This window comes from Mus musculus, chromosome 15 (genome assembly GCF_000001635.26).
Source record: "Mus musculus strain C57BL/6J chromosome 15, GRCm38.p6 C57BL/6J".
In the NCBI taxonomy this organism is placed as follows: Eukaryota; Metazoa; Chordata; class Mammalia; order Rodentia; family Muridae; genus Mus; species Mus musculus.
Window position 1 is genome coordinate 12,824,718 of NC_000081.6, and position 18,548 is coordinate 12,843,265.

The 18,548-nt window shown below is 46.3% G+C and overlaps 1 protein-coding gene across 4 annotated transcripts in view; it reads left to right on the forward strand.

Moving 5' to 3' along the window:
• The first annotated feature begins 86 nt into the window (after positions 1 to 86).
• Drosha (drosha, ribonuclease type III) overlaps positions 87 to 18,548 on the forward strand; it is a 110,488-nt gene continuing 92,026 nt past the window's right edge. The window contains exons 1-8 of one of the 4 annotated variants that reach the window (XR_383823.2): positions 87 to 221; positions 1,348 to 1,450; positions 2,510 to 2,575; positions 5,586 to 5,719; positions 9,112 to 9,945; positions 12,566 to 12,658; positions 17,340 to 17,450; positions 17,583 to 17,814. Coding sequence is in view for 3 of the 4 variants with exons in the window: in XM_006520021.3 (XP_006520084.1) it covers positions 5,643 to 5,719; positions 9,112 to 9,945; positions 12,566 to 12,658; positions 17,340 to 17,450; positions 17,583 to 17,814 (1,347 nt within the window). In the remaining variant the exon portion in view is untranslated. Of the gene's footprint in view, positions 226 to 1,347; positions 1,451 to 2,509; positions 2,576 to 5,585; positions 5,720 to 9,111; positions 9,946 to 12,565; positions 12,659 to 17,339; positions 17,451 to 17,582; positions 17,815 to 18,548 lie in introns of all 4 variants that reach the window. The other 3 variants (XM_006520021.3, NM_001130149.1, NM_026799.3) reach the window with 3 other exon arrangements.

Consider the following 18,548-nt stretch of genomic DNA (forward strand, 5'->3'; position numbering starts at 1 on the left):
CGATTGGTCTATACGTCCGTCACTCTCGCTGATCCGCCAATCACGGTGCAAAAGGTGCTGCGACGCGCTCCGGAGAGTTTTCCCTCCCCAGGTCCGGATTTCTCCGGTTTGCCTTTTAATTCCCGGGGCTTCCTGTTCCGGAGGCGTGGGTGGCGCCTCAGCCGTGGAGGGTGTTATAGTAACCAGGCTGGGCTTTGATGGCGGCGACCCCGGGACTCTCTGTAGGTAGACGGGGGGCGCCTGATGGGTTTTCAGAGAACGAGTATCGACCTAAACGATCCTGGGAGTTGGGTCTGGGTGGCTTCGGGGCAGCTCTGCGGCCAGGGGGAAAAGAGCGACCCGGTACAGATCCCGTAGATAGGAAGCCTTTCATCTATTTGCGAAGCGCGAGCCGTGGTCCAGGCGCGGGGCCGCCCGGCTTGCGGGGGGAGGCGAGTCCCGGAGTCCCGTACTTAACCTCGCAGGCTGGCGGGAGATGCAAACCAGCCAACGTGCTCTTCATCCAGCAGGAGGCCGGGCTGCAGGTTGAACCTGGGGAAAGTGCGGGGTTTTCAGTGACTTAAAGGCACACCTTGCAAGTCTTGTGTGTCGTCGGTCCTGGACGAGTAAACTGTTCAGAATCGCGCCCTCGGTTTCCCTGCTTTCAAAGGGCATCCCAAGAATAGGTATTTCCCACTTGCATTAAATTCATTGATTTGAACTTCGCATCCATAGTACAGTGGTACAGTATCTAGCTTTTATTTTTGGAGGGGAGTGTGTGTTGAAACAGGGTTTCTCTGTGTAGCCCTGGCTGTCCTAGAACTCACCGTGTAGACCAGGCTGGCCTCGAACTCAGAAATCCGCCTGCCTCTGCCTCCCAAGTTCTGGGTTTAAAGGCGTGCGCCACCACTGCCAGGGCCTTTGTCTAGCTTCTCTAACGGAGTGTGCCGTTTTCTCACTGTGGAGAGGTGTTAATTCCCTGACTGTTGTCCACCTCTAGCTTCAGTAGAGTCCTTTTTATTCTCCAGGACTCTCTACATCCTTACTTTATTGTATTTATCACATCGCGTTTTTCTTTTTATAGTGTTCGGGACATCGTATTACTGTTGTTATTATATAAACATTTGTATATGGGTTTTGCGATCCTTGAACTCTGCAGGCTTGTGTGCCTTATAATCTTTGAGCCTACAGAGCTTGGGAAAGCGTCTCACGTGTGCTGGCTCAGTAAGTGATGGAATCGGTGAATGTATACCTCCCAGGTGGTTTTGAAAACGCGTATTTGTGGGGAGCGGTGGAAGGGAATTGTAGTGACTTAGAGGCATGCACAATGAGGGAGAGTCAAACTTGCCTGCGGTTTACTGTGTGCAGAGACTGTGAATCCTGCAGGAATGACTGAATGAACCCTTGATTCACGGACATGCCGGAGGAGTTCAACATGGGCACACACGACTGTCACAGACGGCAGATTCTGGTAAGCTCCGTAAAAGAAGTGAGTCTACACTAAGCAGTAGCAATCTAGGAGTGAGCTTGCGTTCCCAAGGGAAGTCAGTTCTTCACAAGAGGTTAGTGGATCGGTAGGAATTCACTGGCCAAGTAAGGGAGAGCAGAAGCAAAGACGTTTCCTGTTAGTGCTTGCTATGCTAACTGACCTGGAAAGTATGGGCTAAGAGGGGCTTTGGAGAAAGAAATCAGGTGATAAGCCTGGGAAAGTTGGGTTCAGGTTCTGTAGGGCCTCCAATGCCAAGCGTGGTGTTTGTACTCAATACTGTGAGTAGCCTGTGGTACCAGCAGTAGCTCTTTGAGTCCCAAGTTTAATCATGAGAGTATTGGATTGAGGAGCAACCATTTATCTTATTATTTGGTAGCTGTTTTTTATTGGGCCTTGGCTGTCCTGGAATTTTAGTTCTGTAGACCAGGCTGCCTGCTTGTTTCTGCCTCTGCAGTGTTGGGATAGCCCAATGTGTGTGTGTGTGTGTGTGTGTGTGTGTGTGTGAGAGAGAGAGAGAGAGAGAGAGAGAGAGAGAAAGCACTTTGTGGAAGTTCATTTGTGTTTACAATGTTCTGTGGGAAGAACTGAGAACAAAGTAAAGAATGAAGAATGGTCACTGTTGGTTAGTCAGGTTGTGGCTGTATTTGAAATTGAATTCAGGTTTCACTGGGATTTTTCTGTGTGTGTGTGTGTGTTGGTTTGATCCTAGCTCTACAGTGAAGGGAAATTTGTCTGTGGAGGATGGAGGACGTCTTTCCTTAAGTCTTTTACTAAACCAGAGACTGGAGGTGGCTGCTTTTGGTCATCTTAGCAATGGATAGTTTTGGGCTAGCACAACTGTCCAGCTAATAAGGACAGCAGGCAGTTTGCTTGGAAAATGGACAATAGCTCAGTATTTTGTGAATACAAATCCTGATTTTGTGAATAGGCTAAAATTACTGATAAGGTAGTTTTATAAATTTTGTAAACAAAAACGCCCCCTCCTCTCATTTTTAGCACTGGCAGTTTTAGAAATGTGTTTAAACCTTTTCTGTCTTGTAGAACCTACATCGTGAGCGGAAGATGTAGCCTTTCTACAGGACGCATCGAGATGCAAGGCAATACGTGGTAAGTGGTATTCTAGGAATGGCAGTTTCGAGAGCCTAGAGAAGAGAGGGAAGGTAGTGCGCCAGAGAGGGTGGGAAAGGTTCAGATACAGGGGAAGGGCAGGGACTGAGTTCATTCTGTTATCTGTGGTCATAACTTGTTCAGAGATTTGTGAGTACAGCTAGGAACCAGACCAGAAGAGTCAAAGAAACATCCTAGAGCCCCCTCCCCCAACCCCCATGAGCTTGCAGTTCTTGATGGCACGTCAGTGTTGAAGGTAGACTTACCTAATGATTGTTGAACTGTGATGCTTGCAGGACCTGCTGAGAAGCCGTGGAGAGTATTGTAAGAACAGGAAATCTAAGGAAGGTGTATTAGTCGGGGTTCTCTAGAGTTAGAGAATTTATACAGTGAATCTCTTCATTTCATAAGAAGACTTTGTTAGAATAGCTTACCTCTTTTTCTAGCTAACTGTGATGGTTTGTATATGCTTGGCCCAGGGAGTGGCACTATTTGGAGGTGGGGCCTTGTTGGAGTAGGTGTGTCACTGTAGGTGTGGGCTTTATTTAATACTCTTCATCCTAGCTGCTTGGAAGGCAGTATTCTGCTGGCAACCTTCAGATAAAGATGCAGACCTCTCAGCTCCTCCTGTAGCATGCCTGCCTGGATTAGGCTGTTGTAGTTTCCCACTGACTTTAATCACAGGACATGGTAGTACTAAGAGTTGCCCTGAGGGATCTCCTGCACTCCAGACATAATCCTTACCTCCATTGTGGAGAGGCTGTCCAATTTCCCCATGGTGACATGGATCTATCACCCCTCCTAACACTGTTACTCCTTTCTTAGCCTGCTATTGTAAGACTTCGACCCTTGGTCAGTGTACTTACTTTGAGATCACCCCCCACCCCCCCACCCCCATACACCCACACACACACACTGAGACACTGAGATGCAGATTGATGCAAAAGCAAGAGCTTTATATTCTGGCTCAGCCTTCAGTTAAATCTCTCAAGGCGAATGACTAGAAGGCGACCCTGAATGGCTATTACATTGACTAATATAGAAGTTAGTGATGAGTATTCTTCACTGTCAGCTTGACTAATCTGGAACTAAAACCCAAAAATAGAAGCGACAATTGAGGGGATTTTTGCTTAATTTGAAGTAGGAAGATCTACTTCTGATGCAGATCTTCGAGGTGGGAAGATGCATCTTTAATCTACCTGCATGGGAGCCGGGCCACACCTCCTGCTTGGAAGCCTCTGTAAGGGTGTGGGAGAAGGAAGCTCCTGCTCTTTGCCCGCTTGCTCTTGCCTTGTAAGCAAGTCCACTCCTTCACTGGAGCCTAACTTCTGTATTAGTCAGGGTTCTCTAGAGTCACAGAACTCATGGGTAGTCTCTGTATAGTAAGGGAATTTGTTGATGACTTCAGTCTGCAGTCCAACTCCCAACAATGGTCAGCAGCAGCTGTGAATGGAAGTCCAAGGATCTATCAGTTGCTCGGTCCTACAAGGCAAACAGTGTGGTGATGGGGTTGCTGAAAGATTAGAAAGAATATTATGGTAGCTAGTTAAAGAAGTGCTTACTAAGTATTATTAAAGCATTTGCAAAGAAAATGGTAGGAATTTTTTATTTGGGGAGGCAGAGGCAGGCTGATCTCTGTGAGTTCCAGACCAACCTGCATCATAACAAGTTCCAGGCAGCCCAGGGTTGCAGAATGAGACCATATCTCAAAAAAATAAACAAAATCAAACCAAAGCAAAACACCAAGAACCTTTTTATTAAGATATAGCGACACATACATTATTCTAGTTTTGAGATAAAGTTTTAGTAATGAGGTAAAGGAGAAAAAGGCTTCAGGATGATTCATGGTATGTGTATATGTCTTGATACTCAACAAATGCTATTTATTGGGAAGAGAATTTAGCGTTCCTGCTTTTTAGTAACTGTAGAAATCAAGGTCCTGGCATGAATCCCGCTGGCGCACTGATGGAGGACTAGAGACTTTTGTCAGGGTGTCAGCAAGATCGATTTTCAGGTTCGCTTTCATGGTGAAGGTTGTTGTCTTGACGATCAGGTGGTATTCTTGTTGTATCCTCCCTCAGCAGGTAGAGACCAGGCTCTCTTCTGTTTTCATAAGGGCACTAATCTCATCATTGGATTGTTAGAAGCAGTCTCATGGCAGGAAACATGGTGGCAGGCAGGCAGGCATAGGGCTTACATCCTGATCCACATGTAGGCAGGCAAGGAAGGAGGGAGAGAGAGAGGAGACCAGAAAGAAAGAAAGAGAGAGAGAGAAACGGTCTGGGCCTGGTGTGGGCTTTTGAAACCTACCCATAGTGACACAGCTCCTCCAACAGTTGTAACCCTTCTTAATAAATTCTGCTCGCTGAGGACCAAGCATTCAAATACATGAACTATGGGGCCTTTTTTCATTCTAACCAGCATGGTCATGACTCACATCAATAACACCCATGACTTACTTTAATCTTAGTTACTTCCTCAAGCTCCATCCTCCACATATCATCACAGGCATATAAGGATTTTGAGGAAACATTTAGTCTGTCCCATCATTTTCAGGGAGTTTGAGTATGAAAAAGATGAGGCAGTATGAATGAAGTTGAAGGAGAAGTGGAGGCCAAGGCAAGCATTGAATAGACTGACTGGGCATCTAAATGCTGATGTGAAGGGTTGGGTAGCAGGGAGAGACTGTGAGTGGCAGATGGAGAGTGACCCCCTAGTCCCATATCTGTATTTGGAGATGGAGCCCTGAGTTGCTTCTAGCAAGATAAGCTTTGCTAGCAGGAAGTTGGGGGTGGGGTTGGATGCAGATGAGTTGGTGCGTTGATACAGCACCTGTTCTGATGGGGTCGGTGTTTCTTCGTGATAGAAGAGAGGTATTGTAAACAGAGAGGGGGATGGAGATGTGAGGAAGGATGCCCAGGGTCTTACTCAGGGTTTTACTGCTGTGAACAGACACCAGGACCAAGGCAAGTCTTATAAAAAACAACATTTAATTGGGGCTGGCTTACAGGTTCAGAGGTTCAGTCCATTATCATCAAGGTGGGAGCATGGCAGCATCCAGGCAGGCATGGCGCAGGAGGAGCTGAGAGTTCTATGTCTTCATCCAAAGGCTGCTGGTGGAACACTGACTTCCAGGCAACTAGGGTGAGGATCTTATACCCACACCCACTGTGACACAACCATTCCAACCAGGTCACACCTATTCCAACAAGGCCACACCTCCAGATGGTGCCACTCCCTGGTCCAAGGATATACAAACCATCATATTCCACTCCCTGGTCCCCATAGACTTGTTCAAAAACATGAGTCTATGGGGGCCATACTTAAACATAGCATAATGCAAAATGCATTTAGTCCAACTTTCAAAGTCCTCATAGTCTATAGCAGTCGCAACAACATTAAAAGTCCAAAGTTCAAGGTCTCTTCTTCGATTCATTCAACTTAATTAACTGTAATCCACAAAGCAAGGCAGGAAACCAGCTGGGAAAACTCTAAACTCTGCATCTCCATGGCTGATGTTAAAGCTGTCTTCAGATCTCCACTCCTTTTTCATCTTTGTTGACTGCAACAAACTGCTTTCTCCTGGGCTGGTTGCACTCCCTGTTAGCAGCTTTCCTCAGCATGTATCCCATGGCTCTGGCATCTTTAACATCTTTGAGTCTCCAAGGCAATTTCAATGTTACAGCTTCTTGCTTCAGTCTCTGGGATTCCACTTGATCTTTTGGACTCCTCCCAAGGGCTGTCATCACTTCTCCAGCTCTGCCCTCTGTAGCACTGTAAGCTCAGGTTGATCCACTCCACTACGGCTGCTGTTCTTGGTGATAATTCCATTGTACTGACATCTCCAATACACTGGGGTGTTCCACTCCAACTAGGCTTCACCAATAGCCTCTCATAGGCTCTCTTCAGGGTGCCAAGCCTCAAATCCTTTTCATGACCCCTTCAGTCCTGGGCCATCAACTACAGCTGAGGCTTCACCTTCTCCAATGGCCTTCCCTGGCCTCTCACAGTGCTAAGCCTCAGCTTCTCTCCATGATCCCTTCATTCCTTCACAAGCAATACCACCTGAGTGACTCTTACACATTACCAAGTCCAGCCGCAGCATGAGGTACAACCTTGGGTATCTCTGGAGCACAGCTTCTTTGTGCTCCCAGAAAACAACTCCCAGATTTCAACTCAGTGATGCTGGTTTCTTCTTAATCACTGCTAATTCCTTAGCTCCAGCTAACCAGCATCAATTTTCCCAGTAGTTCCTTCCATTCTTAACTCTAGAGCCCGAGCCACATGGCTGAAGCCGCCGAGTTCTGCTGCTTACAGGAACTAGAACATGATCCCCTTGTACTATTACATTATCACTAGCTTTATGTTTCCTAAATCCTTCACTGCCTAAGCTTGGCTATCCTGGTTCTTGCTCTGTAGATTGACCTTGAATGCAGAGATCAGCATGCCTGTCTTGTGGGATTAAAGGTTTGTACCACCATGCCTGGATCTAAATTCAGCTGGGTAGAATCTTGCCCCAAGGTCCCACTCCCTTAATCTTTTATCTCCTAGAACACAAGATTTTGCTCCATTTCACTTCCTGGTACTCCTTTAATACTCGAACCATATATTTTATATTTTGCCTTTCTAAGCTTGCTATGCTTGTTCAAACTTCTCTTTGTGAGACTTAACCAGAGAACAGAGTCTCTGCTGGGCCTTTTTGAAACTTTCTTTGTCAATGCAATTAATGCAATTAATCCAAGTCTCTTCACCTTAGCCTCAGGCAGACTTTTCAGACAAGGGTAAAAAGTAGCCACATTCTTCACCAAAATACCACAAAAACGGTCTTTATGCCACATACTGAAATTCTTCTCCTTTGAAATCTCTTGGGCCAGGTCAACACAGTTCAAATCACTCCCAGCAACAAAGTCTTCCATATTCCTACTTGGATGACCCATTAAGCCCCATTTAAAACAGTCCACTGTGTTCCAAATCCAAAGTCCAAAAATCCACATTCTTTCAAATAAAAGCATGGTCAGGCCCATCACAGCAATACCCCAGTCCCTGGTACCAACTTCTGTCTTAGTTAGGGTTTTACTGCTGTGAACAGACACCAGGACCAAGCAAGTCTTATAAAAAACTACATTTAATTGGGGCTGGCTTACAGGTTCAGAGGTTCAGTCCATTATCATCAAGGTGGGAACATGGCAGCATCCAGGCAGGCATGGCGCAGGAGGAGCTGAGAGTTCTATGTCTTCATCCAAAGGCTGCTAGTGAAAGACTGACTTCCAGGCAACTAGGGTGAGGATCTTATACCCACACCCACAGTGACACACCCATTCCAACCAGGTCACACCTATTCCAACAAGGCCACACCTCCAGATGGTGCCACTCCCTGGTCCAAGGATATACAAACCATCACACCCAGAGAGGGCACCCAGCATCCGTAGTGGCCTGGAAAGTAAACTGGCTGCGGGAGGTTGCCGGGGATGTGTTGGCAGAAGCTGATTGAAGTATTAACATGGGCACCAGCCTGCCCATTTAAGTGGTGTTCAGCAGTCCTGTTTTCTCCCTGGCCTTCAGGGAATGAAATGTTGGTTCCTCCTAAGTCCGAGGCATTGCCTGGTGCCCACTAAAGTAGAGTGGGTCAGAGCTATATAGGCTGTTTTAACAAATGAGCTATTAAGACACTGGGCAAGATTAGAGGGACATGTGGGCAAGGGTAGGAAATGGAGAGGAGAAGGGTCCAGGGATTGGCTGTAGTGGTGGGCTGTGTGGAAGAGACGGGAAACAGCTGGCTATAAAGATTTTAGGAAAAAAAATTCTTTTATATGGGTTGAATATTTTGGTGGTACTGATTAATTGTGTACGGGTAGTTAGGTATTTAAGAAACCTGTTTGCATAGTGTGTACATAGTGATGTGTGTGTGCCTGTGTAATTTTCTCCTCAGGCACTACCCACCTTATTTTTGAGACAGGATCTCACTGTATGACTGGACAGTGAGCCTCAGGAATCCTCCTGCCTCTGCCCTCCCAGCTCTGGGATTGCAAGCACATCCGCCGTGTTTGGCTTTTTGATTAGTGTTGTGCTCCGGGGCCCGAACTTGGGTTCTCATGAGGTTTTTAAAATTTTACTTTAAAATTTACGTTTATAGTCCGTGAGCATGCGCATGAATCTATGCTTGTACCTACGTGTGTGCGTATGTGCGTGCACCTGCGTGAGGGGGGGGGGGAAGCGTATGTACGTGTATTAAGTGTATGTGTGCGCATGCGCATGTGTGTTTTGCGCATGCGTGCACGTGTGCGTGTGTGAGTGTGCTCGCGCGCGCCCGCGTGCGCACGGGTGTGTGCAAGAGAGATCGCGAGGGGTGTATGTGTGTGTGTGTGTGTGCATGCTGTGCGAAAGAGAGAGATCGCGAGCGCGCGAGGTGTGTGTGTGTGTGTGTGTGTGTGTGTGTGTGTGTGTGTGTGAGACAGCTTGCAGGAATCACTTCCCTCCACACTGAGGGTCTTGGTGAGGCCCATGTTTTGATTTCTCCTTTTCTCTTCTCTAAAAAGTCATAGAATGTCGTACCACCCAGGACGAGGGTGTCCCCGGGGCCGAGGAGGACACGGAGCCAGACCTTCAGCACCAGCTTTCAGACCCCAAAACCTGCGACTTCTTCATCCCCAGCAGCCGCCTGCGCAGTATCAATATGAGCCTCCGAGCGCCCCCTCTTCCTCCTACTCGAACTCTCAGGCCCCCAGCTTTATGCCCCCACGGCCAGACTTTGTCCCTTACCCTCCCCCAGCGGCGCCGTCTGCCCAAGGGCCTCTCCCTCCCTGCCCAGTGAGGCCGCCTTACCCCAACCACCAGATGAGACACCCTTTCCCGGTGCCTCCCTGTTTTCCACCCATGCCCCCTCCGATGCCTTGTCCCAATAACCCGCCTGCCTCCGGAGCACCTCCCGGACAAGGCACTTTCCCCTTCATGGTGCCCCCTCCTTCCATGCCCCACCCTCCGCCCCCGCCCGTCATGCCGCAGCAGGTTAATTACCAGTACCCCCCTGGGTACTCGCACAGCTTCCCACCGCCCGGCTTCAACAGTTACCAGAACAACTCCAGCTCTTTCCCACCCAGTGCTAACAGCAGCAGCACTCCTCATTTTCGACACCTCCCACCATACTCACTCCCAAAGGCTCAGAATGAGAGGCGGTCCCCAGAAAGGCTCAAGCACTACGACGACCACAGGCACCGAGATCACAGTCACGGGCGAGGCGAGAGGCATCGGTCCCTGGAGCGCAGGGAGCGCGGCCGCAGCCCTGAAAGGAGAAGACCTGAGAGCCGCTACCGCTCAGACTATGATCGGGGGAGAACGCCACCGCCTCGCCACCGCAGCTATGAAAGGAGCAGGTGAGCCCATGCCAAGTTCCTTAATAAAGCTGTCTGCTGGGCAACAAAAACTTGTGCACAACCCCCCATCCCCACCCCGTTTTCTTTTGAGGCAGGGTTTCTCTGTGTAGCCCATGCTATCCTGGAACTCACTCTGTTGACCAGACTGGCTTTGATTCTTCTACCTCTGCCTTCCTACTGCTGGGATTGAAGGCGTGCCATACCACTGCCTGGTATGCACTTTGATTTTTAATTAAAAAAAAAAAAGCACAGTTTAGGCTTTTTATAAGGAAGACTGACAAGTAAGTTGGTTGTAAAGAAAACAGAATGGTTTAGGGAAGCATTCCAAAGTGACCTGTGTGGACCAGTGCGGCTTCCTGTCCATGACACGGTTGTGTTTTATTGATGATCCCACGGCATGAAAGCTTTCCTATTGTTTTAAATCACCAGGGCTTTAAGTTTGCTTGTCATGGTCACCTTCAGGTTCAATACTGTGATCTTTACAAACTGGTGGTGTGCGTGCACTACTGCCAACCCAGACGCTGAGCTGCTCAGGGGGCCTTTTAACACTGTTGCCTTTAGAGAGAAGCAAGACTACTTAAATTCAGGTTATAGTTCCCAGATAGCTTTGGCCTGGTTTCCTGCGCTGAAATGTTCTCATGGAGGAAAGTTGTATTGGAAAAATACTCCTTAGTTGTAGATTCATGTTTTTTTTTTTTTTTTCAGTACCAAATTTTTCTAAATAATAAAAAAAAAAAAAAAAGAAAATCTTTAAAGGAGGCAGTCTGTCCCAAATTCACATCTGCTGTGATAAAAGATGCTTACAGACACAGTTTAGGGGAGAAGGGTTTATTTCAGCCTCCGGCCCCAGGTTATAGCCCGTCACTGGGAAAACAAGGCAGGGGCTTGCAACATCCATAGTCAGAGCAGAGACAGCGGAACACTCACATGCTTGCCTGCTTGTGCCCCAAATATAGTTAAAGAGCACCTGCAAGATTGTTCCAAGGCAAACTTTGTAGAAAGAGTAATATGTGCTTGTTACTATGAAAGGTGCAGATTGTTCTAAGGAGTGGGGAAAGGAGCTTAGGTATCAGCTTAGGTATCAGGTGCTAGCATGCCGTTCTGCAGGGCGGCAGAGCATCACACCGTTGGCTTTGCCTAGCTAAGCAGTGCTACCATGCACAGTAGCTCCCAGGCTACTCTGCTCACGCCAAAGGTGTACCTGTCACAGCTGTACAGCATAGACGCCTAAGGAATAGCTTAGCGTTTGTAAGAAAGGAGGATCTTAGGGAAACTTGCATACAAATTTCACACGCACACATGCACATGCACGCACTTGCTTAGTTTAAGTAGATTTATCATCCATTTTTATTCAGTAAATGTGATTTATATCCAGATTGGTCTTTTGAATCCCTGCCCACTCACAGGGAGCAATTGAATGACAGATTATTCCTAGATGTAAATTTGTTGGCTAGATGTTAAAGATACCCAGAATGCTCTCCGGTTCGGTTCCTAACTTTGGAAGTAGAAGCAGCTGCCCTTTCATGGCTTTGATCTGCATCACCTCTTCCTCACTCTGTAGTCTCGGCTGCTCTCAGTGTAAACTATGGTTTTAGAAGTGGTTCAGATGGAGAACATGTTCCCACCTCTGGGTGTTTTGCTTTGATGGTATTCACCTGAGGATTGTATATCCCAGAATGGTATTATTTGAAGTAATTTTCCTTAAGATGGGGTAATCGTTAAGTGAAACATATTTTGTGTCAGAGTTGCTAAGTAGCTGCTGAATTGGGCTGATTTGATTTTACTGTTTGGCCATTTCTTGGATATCAGAATGGGGGGTAGGTGCTATTTTTGAGTTCAGATATTTTAGGTTTATTATTCTTGTTGACCCCTCGTTTGAAAAATCAGTATTTTACATCTTGCTCAGAAAGTTTTGGAATTTGAAGTATTTCAGATTTTCAAATTAGGGGATACCCAGCTTTGTAAGGTTGGTAAATATTCTAAACTTGAAAACTGCAAATAACGGATGGTCAGCTATCTTCTTCAGTTGGGTGGTGACTTCTTCTCTCAGATGGGTGGGTCCAATGCAGACATTGGACGGTGATTTTATTCTAGGTCATTATTGCGTCTGTCAGAGACTCAAGCTGTTACTATATTATAGGTTTATACTGAAAGCTTTCTTGTCTCTCATCTCACTTGAGGTAAATCTGTCTATTTGGGGTGCTATTCTAGAGGAAAATAGCACCCACGTGCTGAAGTCCCAGTCTGGCGGGTCACTGAGCGCCGGCAGCTGCAGCCAAGGCCTAGGGCGCTCGTATCAGACTGCTTGTTCTAATCTTTGCTGTAAAACCTTAGACCCCATTGGTTTGTTAAGTAAACAGTTTTCTGCTATGGGCGTTCTCTTGCTGTAGGTTAGCTGATTCGAGGTTCTTGAGGAGATTATGAGAGACTTGAGCACTGGGGACGCCATCTAACTGCCGAAGGGGAGGCTGTGCCTGTCCGTCAGTAACTGAGGAGCAATAAGTAGGAGTAGTCCCTAAGACGTTTTTAGATGTGGCCATTTCTTCAGAGGAAGGTTCAGTGAAGACATGGTGACTTTGAGCCTCTCCACTGAAAACAGCTGTGTGTTATTTCCTTTCAGAGAGCGGGATCGAGAGAGACACAGGCACCGGGAGGCCCGCAGATCACCGTCTCTAGAAAGGTCCTACAAGAAAGAGTATAAGAGATCTGGAAGGTAAGCGATTGTAGCGTTACCTCTTAAAATGTGAGTTTCTGGGCTTGTCCAGCTTTGCCAGGTCCTCATGACAGCTCTGGCCAGGGTGGCCTGGGAGGTGTGAAAGTACAGTGCCAACACTGATGGCGTTGGAGGACAGTCTCGGTAAGTGTCCTCCAGGCAGAAAGTGTGTCTGTCTGTCTGTAACTTTGTCTCCGTGAGTGTATGTACCCATAGTGCTCTAAAGCTATGAACTTTCAAGTCTAAAGCATAGAAGTCTAGATAAAGCTTGAAATTCATTCATAATTCTGCTCTGAAGTTTGCTTGTTTGAGGGACAAGAGGCAAGTGCCCAGTTACACCCTTTCAGCCTTCTGACACCACGATTGTCATTGCTGCATTTAAAGCGTCATTTCTGTGTCTAAAGGAGCTCTGTGGCCTTAGATCATGGAGCTTAGGGGTCGTCCTGGAGTTTGACACAGCGCAGGCTGATTATTGCCTCTCGGGGCTTTGTTACGAGCTAAAGTTGTGCAGCCTCTCTAAGCTGGAGTTCTTATTATGTAAAATGAGAGTAACATGTCTGGTGAAGGTCGCTGAGATAATGCACATTAAACACTTAGAGCCAGTCCTAAAGCAAGCACCAGATGAATGGTGACTAAATAGAAGGATGTGAGCACTTGACTTTCAAGCTGGGAAGTAACTAAGAAGCAGGGGGTCTGAATTAGGGAGCTAAGTGGGGGCTCACACCCGGAGGCCCAGCATTTGGGAGGCTGTCACAAGAGGACCACTGTGAGTTAGAGGCAAGCCTGGGCTATAATGCCGAGTTTCAGACTAGCCTGGGCTGCAGGGTAAGACTCTGACTCAACATTTAAAAAACAAACACCATCAACAACAACAAAAAAAACAACCCCTCCCCCTGAAATTTAAGTATAAAGTAAGTTAAGGAAATTGAACCTGCTATAGCAGTATAACTAAATTTGTAAATAAGTGCAAAGCTTGGTTCTTTGGAAGAGCCAGTACCTAATAGGGGCAAATGCCAGGTGTGATGTAGAACACCATAGGGATGTAGGAAAAGTAAACTATGAAGTGAGAGCTGGAGAGATGGCTTAGTGGTTAGGGGCACTGGCTGTTCTTCCAGAGGACCTGGGTTCCATTCCTGGTGCCTGCAAGGCTGCTAACTGCCATCTGTTAACTCCAGTTGCGGGGCAACTAATACAGCCTTCTGGCCTCTATGGCATTGGGAACATCTGGTGTATAGACATACATGCAGGCAAAACACACATACACATAAAAAGAAATAAGTTTCCAAAAAATTACAAAATGAAGTGAGGACAAATTTTATTTTAAACTTAAATATTTGAGTGTAATGGGTTGAGTTTTAGGAAAACAGATTTATAAATTTCACACAAGTAACAGAAAACTACTAAGGTAAAAATCATGGAAAAAGCTGATTTTTTTTTTTTTTTTTTTTTTGGTACAAAAAAGGCTTTAAAGTGTTCTAGAACACTTGAAGAGGGAAGTTGAGCTGGTGACTCTGCAGAAATGATCCAGACAGCAAAACCCAACCAAGAAAAAGAAAGCTACAAGGCAGTCTCAGGAATAGAAACACCAGTTAGAGCAAATACTAGCAAGTTTTTAGTAAATAGATTTTTTTTTCCAAGAATACACCTGTAGATAGGCTAGTATTATGAATTTTTATGTTAAAAATCCGTTTGTTTATATTGTCAGTATTTTCCTATTAAATATTCAAAGTAAAACCAGCATTTACTTATGAGTAAAACCATTATGAAAGAATGGTCACTTAGGAAAAAAAATAGTCTTTCTCAATGGAAACGATTTATACTGTCTCAAGAGAGCCATGCTTAGTGTTGAAACCCAGAGGTTTTTCCCATAGAAATAAGAACAAAGAGAAGGAGTGCCCAGTGCTTATTATTGTTTCCTACCAGCAAATTACAAACAGCATCACTGTGTCCCCTGGGCATTGTGCTGTCCTGAGTGTGATACTTACGTCTTAATCGGGGGAGTAAACGTCCAGGGCTTTTGAGAGGACCATCCCATGATCTTCCGCGAACCCAGCAGTGAAAGGTGGTGTGGAACAGACTTAGGGAGGTCGTGCCGAGGCCTGAAGGAGCGGGTAGGGAAGGAGTTCACAGGGGAAGTGGGAAGAGCGTGTGCTCAGGACTTACTGTAGAGAAATGCTCCAATGGTCCGTCCTGGAGGCCAGGAAGCCGGCTGTGAAGGCTTCTGTGTTGGTCTGCGGCAGAAGTGATCCTATGGCCTAGATCATGGCAGCCATCGCGGTGGCGGCAGTAGTAATGAGGGTAGATGAGTGAGATACTCCATCTTCAGGACTCGAGAACTGTTGGAGCAGGGAAGAGATAGCAGTTGCAGCCCTGAGCTCTGGTGTCCCTTACTGTGAGTAGGGGGACATGAAGCAAGAGATAAGAAGGTTAGCTCTATTGGGGCAGTGACATGGTGACCAGTGTTCACCAAGGAAGACACACACTGTAGTCACGGTATCGGTGTAGCACTTGTGTGCTCACCAGAGGACTCGAGGGATACAGAGATGATGGTCCATGGGCAAAAATGACATGTAAATTCACGGAGCACTCTACCGCTTTAGAAGGGAGGGGTGGATAGGATAGTCAGAATGCATTATATGTATGAATGCAACCATCAGATAAAGTTTAATAAAATAATTCTGACTTATGGCAAAGATGTTTAAAACACTATTTTGATGTGATGTGTGGAAATGGGAACTTGTGTGTGTTTTTGAGGGTAGTTTAAACTGTTCTAGGTGTATAGAGAGGGAACACACGCACACTTTGGTAATTGATCTGACAAATGTATTCGCAGCAGGGGAAGTGTTAACCAACCCACAACTAGATCTGTTAAGTTATGTTATGGTGTACACATGTGAGAGGAGAGCACACACCAGTGGCCGTTCACCCTCTAATCCTGGCACTTTTGAGGTGGAAGCAGGAGGATCAGGAGTTCAAAGCTTTCCTCGCATCTTATAAAACATAGTAAGTTTGAGGCTAGCCTACACTACAATTAATTAATTGATAATATAATTAATATAAAAAGATTAAAAATAAACTTGATTAAGAATATTAACAATACTCAAAATGGAATTGTTATTAGTAAGTGGTATTTTAGATAACATTTGTTAATACGTTTATGCTTTCTTTGCTTTTTCTTTTTCTTTTCTGCTATTGAGCTGGGGTCTGACTGCTTGCAGCAGTCTCCCCCTCTGCCCCCCCAGGGCTGCGATCAGAGGCTTGCACCAGTGCACCCAGACTGTGTTTCCTTTTTTTTTTTCCTTTCTTTTTTTTCCCGTGACAGAGTTTCTCTGTGTAGCCCTGGCTGGCTTTGAACTTAGATATCTGCCTGCCTATGTTTTGTTTTTCTACAGAGAACACACTTGGTGTGTGTGTGTGTGTGTGTGTGTGTGTGTGTGTATGTATGTATGGGAGGGCGTGCTTACATATGTCCGTGAGTATACCACGGTGTGTACGTAGGATCGAGAAGACAGCCTTTGGAAGGCAGTTCTCTCCTTTGCCCACGTTGGATCTGGGGCTCACACCTGTCGGCCTGGGCAGGAAGCACCGTTACTTCCGGAGCCATCTAACTGGCGCCACACATTTCCTTTTGAGTAGAGCTTTTTGATTTGTGGTAACAAAGCTAATACATGTTGTAATACATGTGTCTAGAATTTATAGAAGTTTATGAGGCAGGGTCTCAGATTTGTTCCAGGCTGACACGGAGGTTTAGAAACAGTCTTCCTACCTTGTCCTCCCAAGTGCTGACACTGCAGGCAGGAACCGTGTCTTAGTTAGGGTTTCCTTGCTGTGAAGAGACACTATGACCATGGCAACTCTTATAAAGGACAACATTTAACTGGAGCTGACTCACAGCTCAGAGGTTCAGTCCATTGTCAGTTAGGCTGGTAGAAAGCATGGCAGCATGCAGGCAGCAGGAAGAGAGGGTGAGCCATCAGACCTGGCTTGCCCTTCTGAAACATCAAAGTGTTACCCAAGGGACACACTTCCTCCAACAAGGCCATGCCTCCAGTAATACCACTCCATATGATTCAATGGGATCATTTTTATTTAGACCACAGGCCACCATGTCTGCCTCAAAATAATTTTTCACTTAACTCTAGAGGCAAACTTTATTGGGAGTAGTAATTTTATCAGTGGACAATGGGGCAAACACTGACTTAATAATGTGGCGATGATTCTCACTAGCTGTCTTTTTTGAAGGATTGTAGGTTCTATTTAAATTTAATAGGCTTAAGTTAGAAATTACCCTATAGATTTTTTTCCTCTAAGTCCATTCATAGGATTAATCTATGTATTTTAAGCCCCAGGAATTCAAGAATAGTAGATTTCTTATCGTCTTTATTAACTAAGTTGACATTAGTATTTTGAGGACCATAGTTATCCCCAGTTTGGAGTGACTCAGTGTAATCCTTAAATCTTTTTCCAGAGCAGGGTTGGGAGTGTTACTGTGGCTTCCCTCGGGTTGTTGTCAGACTGTCGGCTAAATCCATGGCCAAGTGCAGGCTAGGCTTTGGGAAGCTTTAAACACATTTTATTTTGGCAAAGCAGTATGTGAAAGATTCAAAACTATGGTTTTCGTGGATGAAATTGTCCGTAAGTAGAGATGTGCAGCTATGTTCTGAGTTTCTTTTTCTCCTAGGAGTTACGCTTTACCAGTTGCTCCTGAGCCCGCTGGGTGCACACCAGAGTTGCCTGGGGAGATGATTAAAACTACAGAGTCTTGGGCCCCGCCCCCGGAGAATGTGAATCAGTAAGTAAATCTGGTAGGGCCGGGGAGCTTGTAGTTTTGTACAAATAAACCAGGTGATCCTGATGCTAGCAGACTGGCATTTGGGAATCACTGGTTTGGTGAAATAACTAACTTTCCCCCATCCTTTTGAAGTCGTTCTCCAAGCAGGGAGAAGAAGAGAGCTCGTTGGGAGGAGGAAAAAGACAGATGGAGCGACAGCCAGGGCTCTGGCAAAGAGAAGAACTACACGTCCATCAAAGAGAAAGAGGCAGAGGAGGTGCCTCCAGAGAAGACGGAGGAGGAGGAGGAAGAGCTCCTTAAGCCTGTGTGGATTCGCTGTACACATTCGGAAAGCTATTACTCCAGTGACCCAATGGATCAGGTGGTACGTCTGAAGCAGAGGCTCTGCGGACCGCGCTTTCTCCACCGCAGCAATGTGGCGTTTAGGCCAGATAACTCTTGGTGGTCGTTGCCTGTGCATTGCAGGATATTGGGCAGCATCCGTAGACCCTATGCATCTGATGCTAATAGCATCCTTCCCCAGTGGTGAGGACCTAAACGCTTCAGACACAGGCCTCTGTTTAACATTTTTCTGTTGCTGTGATAAAATACCATGATCAGAAAAAAACGTAAGGGGGAAGTTATTTTGGCTTGTGGTTAGAGTCCACAGTGGCTGGGGTGGGCATGGTGGGAGCTGGCGAGAGCAAGAAGCCGAGGACGACATCAGAGTACTAACCAGGCCACTACCTGCTTGTCTTCTGAGACCAGACAAGGTGGGGAAAGAGATCACATCGCAGTGGCATGTAGGAAACCCAAAGACAAAGAACTGGAGGCAGGGTGAGGCTATAAACCCTCAGGACCCGTCCTCCAGAGACAGTCTTCCTCTAGCTAGTCTGTACCTCACCAAGCAGCGCCACCACGTGGGGACCAAGTGTTTATACAGGAGCCTCTGGGGGAAAGTTCTCATCCAAATTGCAACATTCCCTCAGGGAAATCAACCCAAGTTGAGAATCACTGTTGCAGAGAAAAGGTGTTTTAAAAACACCAAGGTCAAGAGTATATAGTTGCTTAAAGAAGCATTCTGCATCCTTTGATGCCAATGGTCTCAATACTAGTAGT